The sequence below is a fragment of the Gossypium hirsutum genome, chromosome A09, assembly GCF_007990345.1.
Source record: "Gossypium hirsutum isolate 1008001.06 chromosome A09, Gossypium_hirsutum_v2.1, whole genome shotgun sequence".
NCBI lineage: Eukaryota > Viridiplantae > Streptophyta > Magnoliopsida > Malvales > Malvaceae > Gossypium > Gossypium hirsutum.
The window spans coordinates 72,067,252-72,091,156 of record NC_053432.1 but is presented as its reverse complement, the minus strand read 5'-3'; the positions used below and the strand labels follow the sequence as shown (position 1 = coordinate 72,091,156).

General features: G+C 31.1%; 4 protein-coding genes across 19 annotated transcripts; all 4 read right to left on the bottom strand.

The window, feature by feature from the left end:
- LOC107889466 (rhomboid-like protein 15) lies at positions 1–6,457 on the bottom strand. Of its 2 annotated transcripts, none has more exons than XM_016813892.2 (13): positions 6,190–6,457; positions 5,470–5,635; positions 3,350–3,653; positions 2,946–2,978; positions 2,767–2,858; positions 2,584–2,657; positions 2,175–2,269; positions 2,027–2,096; positions 1,531–1,703; positions 1,025–1,082; positions 865–924; positions 300–374; positions 1–216 (listed from the first exon to the last, which is right to left on the bottom strand). In XM_016813892.2, the coding sequence occupies exons 1-13, from the start codon at positions 6,208–6,210 to the stop codon at positions 211–213; spliced, it is 1,227 nt and encodes a 408-aa protein (XP_016669381.1). In that variant the 5' UTR covers positions 6,211–6,457; the 3' UTR covers positions 1–210. The 2 variants fall into 2 exon arrangements, with proteins under 2 accessions (XP_016669381.1, XP_016669382.1); XM_016813893.2 differs by having other exon boundaries at positions 865–915.
- A 3,092-nt stretch (positions 6,458–9,549) lies between these two features.
- LOC107889467 (EEF1A lysine methyltransferase 1) lies at positions 9,550–12,777 on the bottom strand. Of its 10 annotated transcripts, none has more exons than XR_005901185.1 (6): positions 12,271–12,737; positions 11,085–11,243; positions 10,737–10,782; positions 10,474–10,541; positions 10,195–10,275; positions 9,550–10,021 (listed from the first exon to the last, which is right to left on the bottom strand). XR_005901185.1 is itself a non-coding variant. In XM_041076632.1 (5 exons), the coding sequence occupies exons 1-4, from the start codon at positions 12,604–12,606 to the stop codon at positions 10,196–10,198; spliced, it is 639 nt and encodes a 212-aa protein (XP_040932566.1). In that variant the 5' UTR covers positions 12,607–12,777; the 3' UTR covers positions 9,550–10,021; position 10,195. The 10 variants fall into 10 exon arrangements, 2 of the variants coding, with proteins under 2 accessions (XP_040932566.1, XP_016669383.1); XR_005901184.1 differs by having other exon boundaries at positions 10,478–10,541; XR_005901187.1 differs by having other exon boundaries at positions 10,474–10,782.
- A 3,250-nt stretch (positions 12,778–16,027) lies between these two features.
- On the bottom strand, positions 16,028–17,897 carry LOC107889468 (40S ribosomal protein S5). Of its 2 annotated transcripts, none has more exons than XM_016813902.2 (5): positions 17,741–17,897; positions 17,524–17,630; positions 16,666–16,937; positions 16,374–16,577; positions 16,028–16,263 (listed from the first exon to the last, which is right to left on the bottom strand). In XM_016813902.2, exons 2-5 carry the CDS (start codon positions 17,626–17,628, stop codon positions 16,209–16,211), a joined length of 636 nt encoding a protein of 211 aa, XP_016669391.2. In that variant the 5' UTR covers positions 17,629–17,630; positions 17,741–17,897; the 3' UTR covers positions 16,028–16,208. The 2 variants fall into 2 exon arrangements, with proteins under 2 accessions (XP_016669391.2, XP_016669392.2); XM_016813903.2 differs by having other exon boundaries at positions 17,524–17,633; positions 17,741–17,878.
- Positions 17,898–21,809: 3,912 nt separating this feature from the next.
- On the bottom strand, positions 21,810–23,153 carry LOC107889469 (40S ribosomal protein S28). 5 transcript variants are annotated; one of them, XM_016813905.2, is made up of 2 exons: positions 23,104–23,153; positions 21,810–22,108 (listed from the first exon to the last, which is right to left on the bottom strand). In XM_016813905.2, the coding sequence occupies exon 2, from the start codon at positions 22,105–22,107 to the stop codon at positions 21,910–21,912; it is 198 nt and encodes a 65-aa protein (XP_016669394.1). In that variant the 5' UTR covers position 22,108; positions 23,104–23,153; the 3' UTR covers positions 21,810–21,909. The 5 variants fall into 5 exon arrangements, with proteins under 5 accessions (XP_016669394.1, XP_040932564.1, XP_040932563.1 ...); XM_041076630.1 differs by lacking the exon at positions 23,104–23,153 and adding an exon at positions 23,047–23,101; XM_041076629.1 differs by lacking the exon at positions 23,104–23,153 and adding an exon at positions 22,885–23,018.
- Positions 23,154–23,905: the final 752 nt, after the last annotated feature.

Here is a 23,905-nt window from a genome sequence, read left to right as displayed (position 1 = left end):
TTTCAGCAAGGTCATGTATTGCAGAAAGCTTCAAACAGAAGTTTAGTACAATTAGTCCAATTCATAATGTTTCTTTGCTCTTTGTTGGCTCCTGTGGATATGACCACTAATTACAATATGGACACAAGGTGCAAGAACTAAGCCGCTTGAAATCAAGCTCAAGTGGATATTTGTTGTTTAAAAATCGTAAGACCTTACATTTTTTGCAGATCAGCCCTGTAACAAAATCACGATAATTCTCAAAAAATAAGAACAATAAATACCGATGACTTAAAGAATTACAGCTGTCAAGGGCATACCTGCTGACTCATAAGAATTTCTACAGCCACGTTAAGATCTCCATCGGCAGCCGCTATTGCAACTTCCACTTGTGTCTGAAACAAACCCAATACAATTTTTTTTTGTCACTCTCCTGTTGAAACAGAAGTTTGTGCACAGGTATGACAGTGCGTTTTGTGAGTGTGCCAATGTGAATTGACTTATGTTACACTGCCTCTTCATTTTTATTGGAGCACCCATGTCTAACACATACCCAATGCATATTCAGACATAGATATGAAGATATGATTTAAATATATTCCAAATACATGGAAAACTTGGAAAATTTTGAACATAATCCTCTCAGATTAATACCAATATCCAACATTCACAATCAAGTATAAGTAACATAGCATGCAATCACCAGCTTAATTTTTTTTATATGCAAGTGTCATAGCATATGTAACTATCACATGATTACTGAATCACAAAACTATGTTCCTCAAAGAAGGAACCTATAAGACATATATGTCAGATATAACAAACATCTTATAGACTTATACTACAGTTGTAAAACATGCAAAATGAAAGGGGTATAACAGTTACCCTTTCAAAACCCATTGATAAGAGTTTCTGGATTTGTTCCTCAGAAGCTACCTGCGGCATCTAGAAGATATGAAAACCAATCAATCAATCAATGACCTAATTAACCTTAAAAAAATTTCTACACAGAAATAAATACAATTCTTAAATAATAGAAAGTAACCTGAGGAAGTGGATAACCTCCTGCACCAACTGCAACTGCATCACTCACTTGTAACTGCCTGAAAGATGAACAAGAAAAATGTAACGTCTTTTCAATCATATAGAAAAGTAATAGTAAATGAAAAACTAGATTAAATTCAACTACAGTGGCCTAAAGTTTGAAATACAGAGCCCTAAGCAAAAACACAGTTTGCTGATTTCATAACATCTATTAAATACAAACCAAAGGGAGTTGGAAAAAGTTCACTTGTGATACACTTGTGGTGCAATGGAGGTTTGGGCACAATTAAGAGACCCGAAAAGATCCTAAAAGTTACGATTAAACCATATAAAATTCCAGGAAGAGATGCTAAGATTTCTAAACCAGAGCATGACATAAGCCAGATTGATATGGGCTAACTTCCAAACTAAAGAGCAAAAGGAAAAGAAAAGGCCTTATGACTAAGACAATTAGAGAACAGCAATTGAAATGAAAACAAAATGAGTGAGAAAAACATTTCCTGATACCTTTCATTTGAAAGCCTCTCCCCAGCACCAGCTGCTGCAATATCTGATGGACTAGTGGGTCTACTATTATCCAAAAGCCTAGCTTGTAAGTTAGAATCTGAATTTACAGCAGTATTTTGAACAGAACCAAGAGTTCTGCCTCTCCCAGGAAATCTGGGATCATCTTGTGCCGGCTGCATGTATTGAGAATGATCACATTAATTTATCTTTGACGAGGCTTTTGGAACTACAGGCTCAAGGGTGCCAGTGCCACAGTTCAAGATAAAGCACAAAACTAATTTGAGAATATCATTGTTTCATTTTCGTCGTAGTTGCATTCCACGATGAAATGATTCACGAAACAACATGCTTAAAGACATTTATGCAAAAAGAAAAAAAAAAGCAAGGGTTAAAACTTAGAAGCAGCCACCACATGAAAATATAATATAGAGCACAAAGTTCTTGGCCAAGAAAAAGAAAAACACAAACAATCATCCAAATATGATTGAATCAAAACCTGAGCTGTTGTCCCCCTCTGCGGCATCCACGAAGACAAGTTTCTCCAAATGTTTCCAGAAAATAGTGCACTGTTTAACAAAATTCACCAGATAACAATCCCAAAAGAAGGAAGGAAAGCAGACTGGATCAAGGTAAGAAAAATATACCTGGAGGGTGAATTTTGAGCAGTATAAGTGGGGATGTAAGCTGAAGGGTTTCCACCACTGCATAAAATAAATTTAGGCCGCCTCACACAGCTTGCCTGAAGAGGTTTGCACAGCCATATATCATATTAATCATAAAATCACTTTTGAAAACTAAGAAAATATTCCAATTATCATGTTTAAGTAAATATCTAACTGGTGTTGCAGAAGATCATCTAACAAGGATAAACAACAATTGACATTTCACAGTTCCTTATCAGTAGTTCAACATTGAGTTGAAAAGTACATTGTTGATGTCAGATACAATTAGTGAGATCCTAACCAGATTAAAAGCTAATGCAGAGAAGCAACTGGAAAGGCACAGTAAAGAAAAATCTATTATTATTATCAGCCAGTTCATCAGAATACTTACAAGCCATGAGGAGGACTCAATGGCAGTGTAAAAGGATGGTCCAGGAATAAGGAAGTTGAATAAGCCAAAGGTATCTGAAAAAGTTGACAAACATTTTTTTTCAAGCTTCAACCAAATTTATCACACGATTTGCAGAAAGTACAATGATGGAAAGGTGAATTTTCAAAAATAAATAAAACATACATGCAAAGCCAGACAAAATGCCACAGAGGTGTCCAAGTAACGAGACATTTGTCATAAGCAGCTGGAATACCACCAATAAGATGAATGCATACCTGAAACAAATATTGCGTTATATTAGATAGCACAGAACATAAAAGGAAATAGGAGTAACCAAATACTACAGAGGCAACTGCATTTACCATTTAGCAGGAACATTGAAAAGACCAAACACACTGCAAGGAAAAGGATGTCATGAATCAGTCAAAGAACCACCAACCATTATATTGAACCAAACAAGCAAAACCTTAGCACCAAGATTCTGAAGATGCAAGAGACAAATATTTAATATTCATCTGTATCATGCACATAGTTCACGCATTGCATGTAAATGCAGCAAGGTTCTCAGTATGTAGGAACAAACTACTTATCATGCATCTGCCACTAGCACATACTTTGCATGTACACTAACATATCTTAATAGTAGGCAGAAAAATCGACATGATTTTCCAATAAAGGGTTAAAACAAATTTAAAAAATGAAAAAGAAGAATCAAAGAATAGCGAAAATAGTCAGGAACAATAGTTCCATGGTGTCTGAAACTAACCTCCTAGACTGAACTCCGCTCAGACTTGTCTCTATAACAATCATAGAAAATAAGATTCCAGAGAAGCCTATTGCACACTCATTCATGAGATGCTCAAAAGGATGGAAAGGATTATGGGCTACCACCAATGCAATGATGAGATGAAATATAGCATTGCTTGTTGCTAGCAAAATTATTGTGTATAACAATCGAATAGATCCCATGATTCTCTCCAGTTCAGAGCCCAAAGGAACCAAAGCCAACATGTTGAACAAAACATGTAACAGCGAACCATGAAAAATAATGGAAGTGTATATCCGGTAAACTGCAACAAGAATAAATTGAGAATTATAACATTTTTCAGAGGATAGGATAAGCATCAAATATAGCGGCAAAAAAGAAAAAAAGCAAATGAAATGTATTCTTTTCGTCAATAAATTGCTGACATGAATATATCAGCTTAGGAACCAAGTTAAATGTAAATACAACTAGAAAATGACCAAAATTAGCATTTGTTGCTATTATGGATATTAGGGGATTCCCAAATCCCATTATATCATATCTCATAGAATCAAGAATTAAATAGGATATTGTATTTATGATTTTAAGAGATATGATAAAGGAAAATCTGGTAATTCAAGATCAAGGACTTTGGACAACTCAAGTGTTTTCTAGGGATGGAAGTAGCACACTCAAAGAATGAAATCATTGTTTCTCAAAGAAAGTACGTACTTGATCTGTTAAAAGAAACAGGAATGCTCAGATGTAAATTGGCAACTACTCCAATGGATACGAGTCAAAATTTGAGGTCTAATGAAAATAATCCAATTGACAAAAGAATATATCAGCGGCTTGCTGGAAATTTGATATATGTGTCACACACAAGACCTGATATTGCTTTTTCAGTTAGTGCTGTGAGCCAATTCATGAATGATCTGCAAGAAGAACACATGGAAGCAGTCTATAGAATTCTAAGGTCCTTAAAGATGACTCATGGAAAAGGTCTCTACTTCAAGAGGAATACCAGCCGAGACATCGAAGTTTTTACTGATGCAGATTGGGCAGGCTCGGTAAAAGATTGACGGTCAACTTCTAGATATTGTACTTTTGCCTGGGGGAATCTTGTCACCTGGTGAAGCAAGAAACAAGCTATAGCATCCAGAAGTAGTGTCGAGGCAGAATTTAGATCAATGGCACATGGAATATGTGAAGGAATATGGCTTGAAAGGGTCCTAAAGGAATTAAAGGTTAAAATCAGCAATCCCATGAAGATGTTTTGTGACAATCAATCATCTATCAAGATTGCAAAGAATCCTGTACATCATGATAGGACCAAGCACATAGAGATCAATCATAATTTTATAAAGGAGAAAATAGAAAAAGTGAGGATCAAATTACTCTATATTCCTACATCAACTCAAGTGGCTGATATCTTAACAAAGGTGCTTCCAAGAAACACATTTGAGATTCTCAATTCCAAGCTCAGCTTATACAACATCTACAAGCCAGCTTGAGGGGGGTGTTGCATTATGGATATTAGGGGATTCCCAAATCCCATAATATCATATCTCATAAAATGAAGAATGAATTAAATAGGATACCGTGTTTACGGATATTAGGGGATTCCCTTCCTCTATGTACTATAATAAGGCTGCTTAGCAACAGCCTGTAGAAAATTCAGAAATAAAGAATTATATTCATTCTCTTGGCCTTTTTCTCTCTTTTTCTTTATAATGCCCATACATTCTGGAACGCAAGGCCTATACAGCCTAGACAAGACTGCTGAAAAGAATGCTAATTAACAGAGGTCCTCCAGGCGTGTTAAACACCAATTTCAGTGAAACTACGACAAACTTCGTCTAAATCATGGTCAGGGAATCAGCAAGCACAGCTTTCTAGTGGACTCATAAAATTTCTCAGAGATCAACTAATACATTGCTCCCAGACATTTACTATTGATTATAGAATTTTAAATTAGAATGATACTGCATCTCAAAGATGTTTCATATGCACCGCCACAAAAATGGAAGTAAATATTACATCAAAATTCTCAGCACAACAAAACAGGGAAGCTCATTAATGTAATACCCATCCTATATTTTTATCTATCACAACAAATGGATTACATTAAAAGAACATACCTTGAAAATGCGATACAATAGCCTCTGGCAAGAAGCATACTTCATAAAAGGAGTCATATCCAACCAAAATGCAAATGAGGTAAATAACCCCGCAAACAATAACCACGGCTGATGTAAGGAAGGGAATACTATCCCACCATTGGCCAGCTCTAGTTTGCAGTCCTGCCTGTGCACCAAACTCATAATCAAAATAAAATTCGCTCTTTTTTTACTAATCACATCAAACTCGTACAAGGAATCAAACTTACGCTCTCTATTGCTAATCAGAGAAACCAAACAAAATCAATATAGTTAAAAAAATCCAGCATTCTAAAGCAACCGCCTAATTTTGAACCCAATTAATTCACAACATATCGTTCTTCGGTTTTAATTCTTTTAAATGAATAAAACAAGCAACGAAAACAACACTAAGAAGCTAATTGTAAAGATCTGCTTAAACTAATTATCCACCGAATTAATATCACTTCAAACAATCACTAAAAGTTAAATCCCGTGTTCCGTTTCTCCAGCGAAAGAAAGAGCAAAACAAAACAGCAGCAACCTCAACCGAAATTAGTATATTTAACCGCAGTCAACTGAATTCAATGGAACTTCAAGAATTTCTCAGATTCATTAAGCTTTTCCAAGCTCTTTTCCGCTTCTTCCATTTCCTTAGAAACAAACAAACAAAACCCTAGAAAGAGAAACAGAAAAATGGAAGAAATGTGGATCTGAACTTACCTCTGAAACAATGTTAGGCATTGTTTTTTCGTTTAGACGTAAAAAACAAGTTGAAATTTCTTCCTTTGTGAGACTGATGACTTCGTCTGAGAAATAAAGCCAAAAATAAGCTTCTTGAAACTACCAAAACTGGTAGCAAATAGGAAGGCTTTGGAGTTACGAGATCGAGTCTTGCCTCATTTTTTCTGAGATTCGGGTTTGGATTTTGGGTTGATCCGAATCCGTATTAGTAACTTTCAACCAACCGACTTAAGGGCGTGTTTGGATGTTTTTTGGTTATGTGTCCGCCTGCATCATTTTCTTACTTTCACTTTCTTTCCAATCCGATACTCATCGTTTAGTCCATGATGTCCATCCATGTCCGGTCTAGTATTCTTACGAAATTAAATTAATTAATTTTAATTATATAATTTATCTAACTCAATTCTGATTCCATTATGATTACTACAGAATTTATGAATAAACTTATTTAATTATCACAATAAAATTAAATTACAATAACAACATAAAATTTAGTTTTATTTTGGACTTAATTATTTAATTTATTCATCTAATTAAATAATAATTTTAAAAAATTTTAATTTAAGTCATTTATTGCCTTTTTGAGAAAATATATTTATTGTAAATAGTAATTTATGCAATCTATTTTACATTTGTCATTGTGCTTATTCATTCAAAGTTTTTATTATGCACTTCATTTAGAGTTATAATGGAGTAACAAATGGCTGATTGGAAATATATAATTATGATTAAAATAGTTTCTAATTAAATCTGACTCTTCATCTATTAATTATAAAGTTATTTAGGCTTAGTTTGGATGGGCGGTATGTTTACCTCTGGTGAGGTTAAAAACAGTGGTGGGGTGAGATTAGTTACTGTAGCGGTGAGATTGGATACTGTAGCGGTGAGATTAGAAACAGCGGTGGAGTGTGTTTAGATTCAAACACAGCTGTAGCGGTGAGGTGAAAATGAAAAATGACTATTAAGGACATCATATTAGAATTGATATATAATAGAAGTTTTTAAATTATTTTACTTATATAAAATTATTAAAATATGTGAATTTATAAATTCATTTAATAAAATATTAAAGTGTATCTTTTAATATTTTATTATAAATATTTTAATGAATTATATAATCAATTTAAATTATTTATTAGATAAAATGATAATAATTTTTAATTTTTTATAGTTAAATATTCTTTTATAACAATAATAAATATTATTTTCGCAAATAGTAACATTATAGTTGAAGAGCTTTCGCAGTTATCTGTCAATGAATTTGGTTATTTTCTTCCCAAATCTGAAAACAAATAAGGTTGGGGAAGAACTTAGGCCAAAATTTAAAGGATAAAATGGTAAAATGATATAAATAGAAGTATGGGTATTTTCCCAGTTGCCTTTAGCTGCTGCTCTTTGCTTCAATCCCGTTTCACTGTTGCAGTGAGATTGAATTTCTTTTTCACTGCACTGGACTGGTGAACCAAGCAGCAGACTAGTGAAGTTGAGTACCCCAACTATACTTCACTGGTGAAAAAAGCTCATCCAAAGGCAGCCTTAGTCATGGAGTTAATTCATACCATTACATAAATTACTTAAATTAAACTCTATTCCAATGGCATTGACATATGTGTTACCTTAGTAGAATATCTACGATCCCTTTAGGTTAAAGTCGTTCACCTAATCTGATATATTTTTGTCTCAAAGTAACCATTGTATCTTTCATAATAAAATTGATCATTACCTATACCACTAGTGATTAAATCATTTGTCCTAAATCAAATAACATGTTCCATTTCCATAATCATATAATGCGAGCAAGATGATACCATTTACTCTTTATCGAGCTATGATTTCCACTATTATGAGCGAAGTCGAGTGATGCATAAATCATATACCAAACATATCTACTTTCAATTCACTACTTTGAGAGTCCTTGTTTTCAATATATTAGAATACATAAATCATACACACATGGTCATTTCACTTAAGTTTTATGTAAGTCATGTTACTAATGTCACAAATGAATTATTAATCCATAAACTGTCATATTTAATGTATTGTCAATCTAAACAATTACATTTATTTCAGATCAATCTAGCTTTAATAGCCATCTCGTTATCTTCGCTTATAGACAATATAATAATCCTAAAATGAGACATTTGCTCAATTTAACCCTATATATTACAAACAATTTAAATTACATTATAATATAAATTGTGTTCTAACATTACAATCTAACTCGCTTAATATTAGTTAAACTAAGCTAATGTTTTTAATACATTTCACTTCATGTACAAAAACTATTCACAACATGCATACAAAAGAACATTATTCATTCAATTCAAAAAATTACAAAAATTAACTTCACTATTATCTCATAATGTACATGATCATTTGTAGAGAAAAAATGGAGTTCGAATTTTATTATCGTAATTTATTAAATTATATTTATTTTAATTTATAACTTAAATATTATATTGATAATTTTCCTCATATTTAGTTAATTTTTATTATCACATAGTAATTAGTAATATATTAATAAATTATTATTTTAGTGCAACCTAACAGTATAATTAATAATAAGAGGCATTCTCATTAATTAAAAAAAATTAACTCGTATTTTATATAGATTATAGATACAATTTGAATTAAAATTGATTTTTATAATTTTTTATTAAAACATAAAAAATAAAAACGTGCTCATACTTCATAGTAATATTTACTGCTTTCTTAAATTATGAGCTTTTTAATAATTTATTAATTAAATTAGTGTCACGAGTTAAACACTGATTCAATGTTTAACTTCAATATAATCTAGATTCAGTAAAAAAAAGAATTACACTAGAATTAAAAGTAAATATATATATAAAAGAGAGACTAAGAAATTTATTACACATTATTTTATTTAAATAGTTAAAATTAGTAATAAAAAATAAAATAAAATAAAATAAATTTTGTTTGATTAAATGATATAAAAAGAAAGAAAATGGTTCATTATAATAAAGTTTTCTAGTACATTTTCATAAAATAATTAAAAACAAATATGACATCTTACATCTTCCTTATATTTCCCAAAATACGTTTTAATTCCTGTTACTTTCCCATGGTCAAATGAAAAAAATAAAATAAAATCCATTTCCCTTTCCCGATTTCACTCCAATTCACAGTTTAAAGAAATTGGACCGAGGACTGAAATTTTACAAATTTTCTTTCACCCCCTCCCTTTTTGGTGGATCAAATTTGTCAACCCAATCATACTCCTTTATCATTTAGATCGAATGTGAGAGAGAGGGACTTTCAAAAGAAAGAGAAGAAAAATGAGGACATTCAAAGTTAAAACCCATAAACAATTTAAGCTGACCACCATGGTATTGGTCCTTGTATTGAAGACAAGTAGGATATGCATATTCTGTTTCTTAGCACATCAATCTGCGGTCACAAAGTACACCATTATAAGATTTGGATCTTGAATCTCAAATCATCAGGCAAAGACAGTGCAGGGTTCTGAGTTTTAAAGAATGCTCATCTGCATGTTTTCCCAGGGAAAATGAGCAGAAAAGCTGGTTAATTTGTCCAAGGGTAAGTGTTGGAAATGCCTTGATAATGGATACAAATTAGGTTGCATGAAGCTCATCCATGAGAAACTATTCCTGCAAACGATGGCAAGAAAAAGGCACCTATTGTTCTTGCTCCCATCCTCCTAATCTCTCCCCAGGGTCATAGTTTGTGAACACCCGAAACTCATTTCCAAGTTTGCTTGAGTATCGTGGCCAAAAATTGCATGCACGCAAACCCAAAAGCTCTGCAGCTCTATCCCTCTGCATCTCTCCTGCAAGTCATTCTCTTAGCTTTTACTAAATAAAAAAGCCACTAAAACAACCATTGACATCCATACTTATATTCTGCACTATATTGGAGTTATACATATACTGCAGTAAAGATGACTAACTCACAGCATTTATTGGAAGTTATGTTCAATTGGAAAGGAAGTAAAAACTTTACCCTAAGCAAAAGCAAGTGAGATTCTTGTGGTTGAGCAAGAAAAGATATTGTTTAAGTAACTTTCTCTAAACACTCCTTGCTCTGCAACCATGCACAACATATGTAATATACTGTCAAAAATTTCCTCCAAACATGAACTCAAGTGAAAACCAGTACAGCCATGGAAAAGTTAAGAAACAGGTGCCCATATAAAATATCTGCTCAATCTAGATTATGAGAAAAATAGAAACTGATGCTCTAACCCTAAATGTTCCATATGAGACCAAAATAGTGGTTTACCTACCATCTTGTGATTGAAATATGTCAAAATCTTCACATTCTCCGACGATAATATATTTAAAATAGCTCTGTAAAGCAGATCAGTAGGATTACAGATTTCCCAGACTTAAAAACGTATCACACGAGGAATTTTATATCAAGGTAAAGTGGTAGAGAATCTCTGGTATTTACTAATTAAAAGTATTTGATTTCGTTTTCATCAGAAAGAAAATCTCATATTAATGGCCACAAGATAAATAAGCATAGGCAAGTGGGTTTTATACTCTGTAATCAGGATAAACAAGCAAGTTCATCCTCATATTCAAAAACCTGGAATCAATTCAAAGAAACAGAATGTCAAAATATTTGCTTGAAAAAACTAGTTTACTAGTTTAAAAAGCGTTAAATAGACAAGAAGAATAGGTTCTTCCCTTAGTGGTTACAGCAAGATTGGTTGCAAGCAGAAGGTTTTGCTTATGAGACAAGACCCACAATTAAGGGTAACAATGAAAATGTAACAGCGTAATAGAGCTTCTCTTGTACCAGTAAAAGGAATGAACCCCTTATAGCAGTTGAACCGATGCTTAAGAAACAATAAGTAGATTAAGAAATTGACAAATATTTTATCTCACCAGATAAGGAGGATCGGCAATTACAACTTGGTAAGTATGCTTTAGTTCCAATGGCAGGTCTTTGGGTTGGTTGTAATCATAAAATGTGAAATCACTTCCATATTGCTCAAAACGCTTATCATACTCCAAAAGTTGCACAGAGATATTAGGATCAATTTTCTGAAAATCATACGAAAGAAAAAAGTTATGAACCACACATCTCAAATGAAACAAGATTTATCAACCAAACCTCTTCCTCGTGTCAATCTGAGTCTATCTGCCTTAGTCAATCCTTAATAGAAAATCAGAAAATAACATTAACAGGCCAAACTAGTTCCTTCATCCTAAATGTGCCATGTAAAATGGTACAAATTGTTTGCATTTAACCACATCAAGTATATCCTATAGTTAGAGGACATAGACTACATTATGTTTAAGGCCATTTCAGTAATCCATCCTGCACTCAATGTGAAAAAGTATAACGACATCATGCATTTAACCATAATGTAAACTTATACCCAGGCCGTTAAATTTTCTCATTCATCCTTAACGAGGCACTATACCTCAATTCAAGGATTCAAGTTCTTTCTCTAATTAAACTATTCAAAACAGCAATCTCCCAGATTGCGTATCCTTTATTTAACTCAGCGAACAACAACTTTCACCCTTACCATCTCAGGTGAAAAATATATGATAAACTTGTCTTAATGAGTTGAGAAGTTCCAGGGTGAGCCTTCTAAAATAAGCTTTTCATTGGCTCCAATTACACACAAGATTATCTAAATAGATAAATTATTACAACTTTTGTAGTGTTCTCTGTAATTAGACAATTACTACGGCATTCATAACTCAATCACACAAATTATTGCAAATCTCGAAACCTTGTGTAACACAAATTACACAAACTATTACAACTTTGTTTTGTGAAACTTTTCAGTGTCCCCTTGTCTTGCAGTTCTTCCAAGTTCCAACCATACAATTAGACTTTCAACTCAAAGACATACATTTCTAGTCTAACTAATTCTACTGATATCTTAACGCCAAAACCCCATTAGACCAATAACGGAGTCACGGAGATGGAAATGAAATAGAGTTAATCAACAAACTCAATTACCTTCAATCAATTTCCAGGACTATATAATATTTTTTTCTGAACATTCTTGTCAAAACTAGAAGTAAAATGGGCAAATGATTTTGATAAAATTACCTTAAGATAGGCATAGAGAGTTGGGCAAGCAATACAAGCTACTTCACAATTGGAATGGCTGCAAAGAGAAAGAACTTCTTGGGAAAGGGTCCGGGCTGTTTCTGGGTCGTACCAGAATTGGCTCAGCCTCCAATCTTCTGTTACTAAATCCACTTCACTCTCGGGTTCAAGTGTTCCCTCCCCATTTTCTGCTGTTTCATGGTTAGCAGGAGATTGCCTTTGTTCTTCGAGGAACTCTTTGAGGGCTGCTAGTGCATGAGAGCTAAGGGCTGGACGGTCGTCATCATCAGTTTCGTTAACGAAGACGTTTTTAATAGTAGGGAGCTGTGGTTCCATTTTTGCAGCTGCGGGCGGCTCTGGTTGTGTCGGGGGCGGCAGTGAAACAAAAAAAGAACCCACTTGACTGGAAGAGGAGAGGGTTTCCTTTAGAGGGATGTTTGGAATTTGGAATAAGATATTTATTAAGTTTCTTATCCATTAATGGTTAATTTTAGTTGAAATATCTCCGAATGTATAAAAATTTCGGTTCTATTATTTATCCATCGAATAATACTTAAATCAACAAGGCAAAATAATCATAAAAATTACTAAAAATGTAAAAAAAATTATTTAAAAAGTTATAGACCAGTCAGAACCAAATTTTTGTCTCAGTTTAGAGCAATAGGCAATACTATTTCAATAGTTTTTGAAGACAAATTTGTTTTTGCAAAAGTTATAATTTATATATATATTTTTTTGGAAAAGCATTTTAAAGTCAAAGTAATATTTTTTATATTCATTTATCTTTCAATGTATTCTTTTAATATTTATACAATTATTTATAGGTTAAAATTCACATCTTTTCTTTATAATTTTGATAAAATAGAACTCTAAATTTAATTCGAATATAACATCTTGAATTATCTTTTATAATTATTCAAAATGAAATAGAATTAATCTCCTTACAAATAACCCATACATCTGTCAAAATAAATACAAAGAATAAGCACAAGTCTTATCCAACAAATTAAGTCAATCTCAACTTCTCTTTAAAATTCTAATTTCGACCATAAATATGATTTATATCACATTTATAAATCATAAATCAGATTTTTAACTAATTAAATGACTAACTACACATCGAGTCTTCAATACTAAATAGTTTTGACTCTAACAACATCTAAATTCGACATTTGTGTTTGATTGAAAAATCACTTTTTTAACAACACATTTAACTCCAAAAGTTAAATATTTTGCTTTGTTTTTTAGATTGAAAAGTACTTTTTATAACCCAAAAAGACATTAAAGCTATAGGATTGCCAGATCAATCCAGAAGGTGGATCTGAATTTGTATAACCCGTCCAAGATTTCCTATCTCCTTTTAACGGAAGATTGACTTTCACTTTAGAAAAATTAAAGGGATCAGATTATTGAACAGTCCAGCTGTTATTAGAATATTTCAATTCCATCCAAAATGCCACAGAATACATTTGACTCATATGCGCTTCACTGATAATTTCCTAATTTTTTTCCAAGAGAACATTGGATTGATTGGGGTTCAAAGTATTCTATACCAATTTTATTTGCTCTCTGGCCTTCATCTTAATGCTTTAAAATGTGAGATATTTGGTACTGTGATACAAAGTGAGTTGTTGGAAGAGATCCAGAGGGTAACCGGATTCAAGATAGGGAAGCTCCATGTCACACACTTGGGGGGGGGACTCCTAGTAACTAGAAGACTGAGAAAAAGATTGCTTGGCCATTTTTAGAGAGAACTCGACTAAAAATTGCTCAGTGGTCCTCAAAATAACTTAGCTTTTATAATTCAGCTCATAAGAAAGTTCCTTGCTGGTGAAGGCTCACTATGAATGGCCTGGTTGAAGGCTTGCACTATTAAGGACAATGATTTTTGGCAAATGACTCCTAAAGCCTATATGAGTTGGAACTGGAGGAAAATCTTCAAACTTAGGGAAGTGGGCAACTCCCTAACTGCTTAGGTACAAGCATCATAAAGCTCCCTATAGTTAAATTTGGAACAAGGTAATGATGAAAAAATACAAAGTGGCCTAGCACAAACTTATCTGGTTTCCTGTGCACAAGCATTCCATTATTGCTTAGATGACATTCTTGGGAGACTCCAACAAAAGATAAGCTAATTTTGAAGATTAACAGTGTAAACTTTGAAATGGAGAATTGGAGAAAATAGACCACCAATTCTTTGAACTCCAATTTTCTGGGAGGCCGCTCTCAAGCTATGCGAGATGCATAGAAGGGCTATGGCATGGCAGCAGGAGCTTCAATGGACCTGTACAAGATTTAAGGGTAAGGCACTTATAACTAAGGAACTCAATATTATGTCGATGAGCGTATCATTTTTTGGTACTTATGTATTTTAATATACTATTTCGAGCTTATCGGTGTGTATAAATATTTTTCACATATATATTTTCAGTTTAACTTTTAATTTCTTAATAAATTATAATATATATTTGTACAAATATATTTAATTACATGCATATGCAAATATAAATTTTAAAATTATTAATTGAATTCAGCAAATTAATTTAATAATTATAGTTTAATTTTAAATGTAATTATAAAAGAATAAAATAATTAAAAAAAAAGTCAAAAGTTAGATTTAAATTATCAAAAATTTAATCAATCAATAAGGACTATACACACCAATATTAATTAAAATAAGATGAAACATGCCAAAATAATTAAAAAACACTATCCAAAACAAGACTTACACTACTTGATATTAGTTGAGGGCTGGAACGGTGGTACTGACTGGTACTGATATTGTACTACTATCAACACTAAGGGTGAGTTTAGATTGGCGATGCGTTTATCTGCGATTAGTGTAAAAACAGCGATGGCGACGAGGCTAGATACTGTAGCAATGCTGTAGCGTGAGATAAAAAGTAAGATAAACACACCGCACCACATCGCACCACACCACCGCCCTAAACCTACCCTAATTCTAAGAATTGTTTGGAATGCTCACATTTACTTGGTCTAAAAAGAGAGGAAGTTTAGGACAAAATTTTCAAAACTAGACGAGTGGTTAAACCAATCAAGCCACCAGTTTAACTTATCTAACCAATTCGATTGGTTTAATTAAAATATCATTAACATTAAAAATCAATTTAACCTTCAATCACAACCCGTCCATATCAATTCATAGTTCAACTTATCTAAAGGTTTTCTCTATATCAGTACCCACCCGAATAACAGTGGTTAAGGGGTATAGATAGGAATGAAACTGCCATCTGCCAATATCCAATTATGCATGGGTTGGGCAATACTAGAATAATTGCATGGTATAGCAGGATATAGGTATACTTTGTTATCGTATTGTCGATCCGTACTTCATAGCAACGGATAATAAAACAACACTTAAAATAATATTTGCAGAGAAGCAAAATTAGAAGCCTTTAAACTTGTTTGCAAGCCTTCAAGATTTTATACGAGAGATGGAAAAAGAAACTTCTGGTAGATTTTCTGATCAGACGTAGCTGATAGGAAAACGCTTCATATTCGTTGAATAAAAATGTGGCAATACTTACCAGAGTTAGGATTTTGAAATTTTCAAGGGCTTCACCTTTGTTTGATTTCTGATTGAAGCTAAGCTGACAGTTTAAAATATCATCAACTGATAGCAAGAGTCCAGCAATCAGGGATATTTAAGACCATCAATGTAATTACATTATAATTTTGGCAGGGAAAAAACCAAAGGAATTTCTCATTCAATGCATAACATCAATACGCAGGACCATTTCTTGAAAAATATCTACTGAAAACTCCCTTTTAACCAAAAATAACATGTCAATTACTCAAATTCAATTTTAAAAAACGAGACATTCATAGCATGTCCAGAATACAAAAACGGCTTATAAAGTACTGATTAAAACAACAAAATTATCCACTCCCATGGTGTTTAATCTTCTTCCAATTCCTCAACGATTAGCCTTAGCAACTCTCTCAATTTCATCCTTCTTCTTGATGGCATAGCTGCACAACACAACACCACTGTCAATAAACCAAAATGACGAAAGCATGTGTAAAGGCAGCTCCTTGTTTCAAAGCAAAACAAGGAGACAATACAGAAGAATCACCCTTACCTGTTAGATGATCCCTTAGCAGCATTAATAAGCTCATCAGCCAAACACTCGGCAATTGTTTTAATGTTCCTGAATGCAGACTCACGTGCACCAGTGGTCAAAAGATAGATGGCCTGATTCACACGACGAAGAGGAGAAATATCAACAGCCTGACGCCTGACAACACCAGCAGAACCAATTCGAGTAGCATCTTCACGTGGCCCACTTTTACATCAAACAAAAAAGCAACAAAGCTTGTTAAAGTTTAATCTAATGAAAGAAAATGTACTAAGTTTTATGTCGTAAAGGCTACCTGTTGATAATAGCATCAACAATGACTTGAATTGGGTTCTGATCAGTCAAGAGATAAATAATTTCCATGGCATGCTTCACAATCCTGACTGCCATAAGCTTCTTCCCATTGTTTCGGCCATGCATCATAAGTGAGTTTGTAAGCCTTTCAACAATTGGGCACTGGGCCTTCCTGAAACGCTTAACTGAGTACCTCCCAGCAGTGTGTGGCACATAGGTAGCATGCTTCGAAGCTTGGACACCAATGTAATCACTCAAGGAGATATCAGCAACCTAAAACAGATAAATCATTCACGTCAATGAATAAGGTTAACAAGAATAGCACATATAATAAATAGATAAGTCTTGCAAATCAACAGTGTCAATGAAAATATAGATAAATCTAACCCACAAAAGATGTGCATTTAAAGAAATCATGAGAAGTATTAAAAAAAACAAAATTGTCATCCTGCATTATCTTTAACAGCAAAGGCAACAAATAACTACTATCAAAGCAGGGACAAAAGAAAATGGGAAAAAATACATCCATATACACAAATTAGAACACATTGAGTTCTAGAAAAAGATCACATCAAGAACACACAACTCAACATCCCCTTCATAAGAATAGCCACTTGCCATGATGCACGAACTCAAATTCCTTTTACACAATTCTCTAATTCACCTAGATACAATGTACTTCAAAACACCAAAACCATCTCTGCTGCTCAACTTATATAACCTCTAATAAGACACAAACGAAATAATCCAGGAAAAAAATTGAGACGATATGTTTCACAAGAAATAACAAAAACAGAAGAAAGACAGAGCAGATCCACTATTAGAAATAAACAAAGATGGAAAGGAAAAAAAGAAATACCTGAACTTCCTCGAAGCTCCAGCGATTGAAGAGTTTTACTTCAAGGTGAGGTTGGGTGGGGTCTTTGGGTGCGGTGGTGGCGGGGGGTGCAACTTCTGTCGCCATTCCTACTAAAACAAAAGATAGAGTTCAATTTAAAAGTAATAATAATAATAATAAGCAGAGGTTTAGAAGAAAAAGAGAGAGAGAGAGAGAGAGAGAAGCAAAGTGAAGAGACCTGTGATGTAGAGATGGAGCGGCAGGCAAAATTTCAGAATCGTGCACGAAGCGGGGTTGAGGAACTGAAAAAACCCTAGTCTTCTTTCACATTTATACTGAGATTCTGACTAGGGTTTTTACCTTTTAGTGACTAGGCTTCGGGTTTTGGGCTCTTCGTTGTGACATTTTGGGCTAACCATAAAAATAGATAACACAATAAATTTTAATTTGATGATTGCCAATGCCATGACCTAATCCAGTGTTACCTTTAACCACCCAAGTGCTCTTTTCGTGAAGTATTTTACAATCCTTTATATAACCATTTAAACCGATTCAAATTCACATAATATTACACATAAAATAATATATTTGTTACATTATATTACATAAATAACATAATTTAATAAATTTAACCATTATAATTCAATAAAGACTAACGTTTTAATAATATAATTGCTCTTTTGAAATGTAATAGAATATATTTTTTTTCACAATTTTGTGATGGATTCTGCTATATAATAAAAAAAAAGTTAAAATATGCTTTGTATTCCTCATAAAATTAGAATTTAATTCTTATATTTTTATTTTCAAAGACTAATTTTTATATTTTTCAGATTTCAAAATTTACATATAGTTGTTAATTTTTTTGATTAAAAATTTTTATATGTCATTTTGAAAGAAAGAAAAAAACTTAGTAACCCTGTAATTAAATAAATCCAAATTTAACCAAATAATTTTAATTGTATTATTTGAATTTAAATTTTAAAATTTGAAAAGTAAATATTAAATTCTAAAAAATAAAAATGTAAAAACTAAATTCTATATTTACTAAAATTATAAAAAATTTATGAAAAACAATAGAACCGAAATAAACATGGAATCCATCACCAATATTAATTATTGGATTTTATTTTATTTCACCTTGAAATCCCACACAATTTATAGGCCGCCATTTGGTGTGCTAATATAATGACAGCTGTAAAACAATTTTAACATATTAAAATGCAAAAAATCATTAAAAAAACTTTAATGCAATGATAACACATATTATATTATTAAAGGAAACAAATTTGATCATTAGAGATGACATGACTACGAGAAATAATCATAAACTTTGAACATGAACACTGATACACTAAAATTTGATTAAGGTCTATTTGGACAGCACTAAGGTAGCACAATCTTATAATATTTTGATTCACAATCCTAATAATCTATATAAACATAAATTGAAAAAAGACTTATGATAGGTTATATCATTATCTATAACATATAAATTATGTAAAAAATAATATATAATTATAATATATAAATTTTATAAATAAGGTTTTATAAATTGTTTAATAACTTTCATAATATATCTTATAAACAATATAAGTTTATGTTATAACTTTATAAAATATTTTTTACAAATAAATTATGATAAAGAAAACCTATAACATTTTTTTAAATAAGTATATTATTTTTATAATATATAATATGGATATATAAATAATTTATGTTTATATTTTTTTCATATTCTTTATAAATAAATATATTATAATAATTTTATAACATGTAAATTATTTTTTATAATAATTTTTTTAATCACAACTTTACAAACTTTTTAAGTTTTAAGTGATATAATTATTTGTTATTACATTATAAAGTACACAATTTAGTTTTATAATATACTTTTTTAGAATTTACAAAAGTTTGACCATAACTATCCTAAGCATCTATTCATATTCATGTTTATAATACAATTTTGTAATTTGCATACAAATATTTTTACAAAAATTGGATTTAAGTGTAATTATCGGAGTAATTACTCAAATCTCACCCTGCCCCTAAAAATTAAAAAGTGTAATTGAAATGCTCCCATTATATCAAATTTGGTGGGATCTACCAATTATAATAGTTACCAAACATGTCACTCTCATGTAATTACAAGTAATTACACCTAAATCCAATTACTAGGGTAATGATCACACTCTCTTCTAATTACAATTTCTTGAACGTGTTTGGTTGACAAAATGTAATTACATTGTAGTTTCCATGTCATGTTTGGTCGTGCAAATTGTAATTTTATAGTTGCATAAATTAATTTAAAAAAATATTAGTATGATAAAAATATTTTCTAAATAAATAACAAAAATTAAAATCAAATCATCATAGGTTTTATGTTAGTCTAGAAAAGTAATTTATAATATGATTACTAATTAAAAAATAAGGATCATATGCAAATTTATCTAATTATTTTAGTGCATATTTTTTTTATGTTATTCCCTCTTTAATGTTTAATGTATGCTTATTAACATCATTTGTTGGTTTTTGACCAAGTTAGTTACCATCTAATTTTGAATTTGCATCGTTAAGATTATTAATATCTCTTTTTTTTATGTATTATTTGAAGTATCGATCATCTCAATTCCATCTATAATTGAAGTTATGAAATATGCAACATGTTAGTACAATCCAACCTTTTTTTTTATGCTATACTAAGGTAGTGGTGTTAAGATAAGAAATATTTTTAAAACAACAAATTTATTCTCAACCACATTTTGAAGCCTAAAATTAAAGAGATTGTGAGTTATCTATGTTGCTTATGTTTGGCACCATTTTCTTAAACGGTATTGTACCCAATGATATGGTGCAAGAAAACCTTTTTTGTTTGTATAATTAACATTGACTTTAAAATATTTCAATTTGCACTCCAAATAGTTTGTAGTTTTAATTATAAATTTTTTTATAAACTTAATTTGAAAAAAAATTTATGTCAGATTATATCATTTCTATAATATATAAATTAAGTAAAAAATAATATAAAATTTATAATATGTAACCTTTTTATTAAAAAAAGTTGTATAAATTATCTAAAAATTTCATGATATTTCTTATAAATAATATATTTTATGTCATAACTTTAAAAAAATTATAAATAAGTTATGATTAAAAAACAGTACAACATTTGTTATGAATAAAACATTACTTTTATAATATATAAAGCGAATATATAAATAAATTATATTCATGCTTCTTGCTTAAGTTTTTATAAATATATATTATAACATTTCTATAATATATAAATTATTTTTTACAATAAGTTTTTTTTCATAATTTTAGAATTTTTTAGAACTTAAATAAATTTTTTCATAACTTTATACATACACAAATTATAATATATTTTTCTTGAATTTATAATAAAATTTTTTTTATTATAATCCCCCAAGCACCATGCATTCATGTTTTAATATAATTTTATAATTTATATAAAAGTATTTTTTAAAATTAAATTAAAATTAATTGCTCAATTTCTTACCCTATCCTATAAGAAATAAAAAAATGTAACTGCATTGACTTATCATCTCAAAAAGGTATGCAGAACATGATAAGCAATTATATTTATTTATTTAAAAAACATTAAAATTAATTATATTTATTCATTATTAAATGTTTTCAATTAAGTCGAAAATATGTACATACATCATACATATCACATACATATATTAAAGTAAAATTAAGGCAAAAATATATTTATAATTTAGTTTTATGTTTACAATTTTATTTCTATATATTTAATTTTCAATATTAATTTATATTCCACAACTTTTATGTATGTAATATATTCAAAATATTACAAATATGTTATATTATAAATAAAATTTACCGGCACAAAAAATAACCAGCTGATTCTATGATAAACGAATCCTCAATAAAAAAACAAAAATGAAAATATTCCTTACCTTCAAATAATCAAACATATAATCAAATTAAAGGGAAGAAATTAATTGGAAGTAATGGGAAATATTAAAATGGATCAAAATTGGCGATTAAATCTTGATCAATTGGTATAAACATTATTATGAGAAGTAAGTTTAAATACACTGAAACGTATTATCTTACTATTTATGAATTGAGAGTTATAAGTAATTCTAGATATTGTATAAGAAAATTGATATGATCAGAAATTATAATAAATTTGTTAAAAAAATAAAATGAATCATCATAATCTGTAACAGAAGGAAAAGGTTCTAGTCACGTTCAAGCAACTTTTAGAAAAGAATTAACATTTTGAAATAGCAGAAATTAACGGGACATGAAAATCATAATCTCAAAAACCAACTTAGTTCATTTAAACATAATGATTATACTTTAAAAACAACTCATCCATTAATAACGTAACAAAACGGAGATAAGAGGAAGTTATCAACGGAGCCTCCTAGCTTCCCTCTCAGACTCGAGCAAGGTGAGAATATCTCCCTCCCTGACCGGTCCCTTCACGTTCCTCATAATAAAACGGTTCTGATCATCCAAAAACTTGACTCTCACTTGAGTCACCTGACCTCTCGATCCCGTCCTTCCCATAATTTTCACCACCACAGCAAACTTAATTTGTGAATCCATCCTGCAAACAATCATGCGGCATTGTTTTTAACATCATGGCTCAGAAAAGTTTGAATCTAAGATGCTCGATAAGGATAGCTAAAACAAAATTATTGATTGCATATTTGAAGGCCCCATCTAAATAAATTGGATAGAAAATTGTTCCAGCAGAGCAGAAATGGTTCATTATGATCCATACACTAACATTTTCGCAACTTAACAGCAAACTTTCAACAGATAATTAAGTAAACTAATCTTGAAAATCGATTGAACAGGACTATTGCTGATTAAATTAAATCAATAACTTGAAAAGGGTACCTTAAGACAACATTATTTGTCGTAAAATTGAAAACCCATTACACCAAAATAGATAGATAATGCACCAGCAAAGTAGCATAAGTTCATGAAGATCCTTACACTTACAGTTTTGCAAATTAACAGCAGACTTCAACAGATAACCAAGTAATCTACTCTTCAAAACAGATTTAACACGACCATTGCAGATTCAATTTAACCCCGTTATGCCAAATTTGATAGAAAAAAGCTTCGGCAAAGCAGCAATGGTTCATTGAGATCAATTCACTTTCTACTTTGCAAATTAACAGCATGCTTCATGAGATAATCAAGTGATCTACTCTTAAAACAGCTTAAACAGTACTACTGCTTGATATATTTAATGGAACACCTGGAAAGGGACCTCAAAAAAAGATTATTGATCATGAATTAGAAAACTCATTTCACCGAATTTAACAGAAAAACGCTTCAGCAGAATCAGCAACTGTTCATTAAGACTCATACACTTTCATCACATATTGGCAGCATGGCTCAACAGATAATCTATTGCTGATTAAACTTAATAAAAAACAACTTAGTTCTTCCATACAGCAGCTTCAAAATAAACAAAGAAAAAAAAGAGATGCCAAAGAAATTTATAAACAGCGAAACAACAATAGATCTGACCTTAAATGTAACTAAAGGGAACTACAAAAAAGCTGGACCGGAATAGATAAAACTGACCTTAAATTTGGGTAACGGCTGCTTCTTGTGAATTTCAGAGTGAGGGAACGATAAAAGCCCTAGAATTAGGGCTTATATAAGCAAGTTTTTGAAATGGCGATTATATTTGAGGGGATTTGGGCTTGTAACTTGGGTATTACGGTCCACTTAGGACTTTATAGACGTGTGGGCGGGTGTAGGTGACGTCCATGGTTGCTTAATGGTACGGCCTTGATTTGGTATGCTGCAACCGTCAGATTATCGTTATTCTTTTTTTTTGTTCGTCGTATTATCATACCTCTTAATTCCAATATTTATGTATTGAAATACATCTTTTAAGTTCATATGTTTTTAATGTTGTTTCCTAACTTCGTAGATTTCTACTTTTTTTTTGTTTGTTTTTTGAAAGTTTGTAGATTCGTAAATTTGAACTAACTTAGTATTGAAAAGTTATTATATTTCATTTATGATTTTTTTTTGTGATAAAAAAATAAAACTATTACATCATATTAAGAAAATAAAAAACACCCATCGCTTTATCTTGATGAAACATATCTGAAATTTCAATAGGGATAGCATCAAAGATTTGTAAACCTGATTTTCATATGAGATCCAATTCGGCCAAGTGATTTGCAATTGTGTTATCTTCTTTGGGTACGTACCTCAACCACCATTGTCATTTAGTTTTCAAGAGTCGTCGTACTCTTTTAAGTACTGTAATGTCTGAATCTTCCAATCAATTATCAGATAAGGCTTTGATAACTTCAGAATTATTAGATTGGATTGTTGCTCTTTTGTATCCTTTGTTGAGTAGTATGAGCAT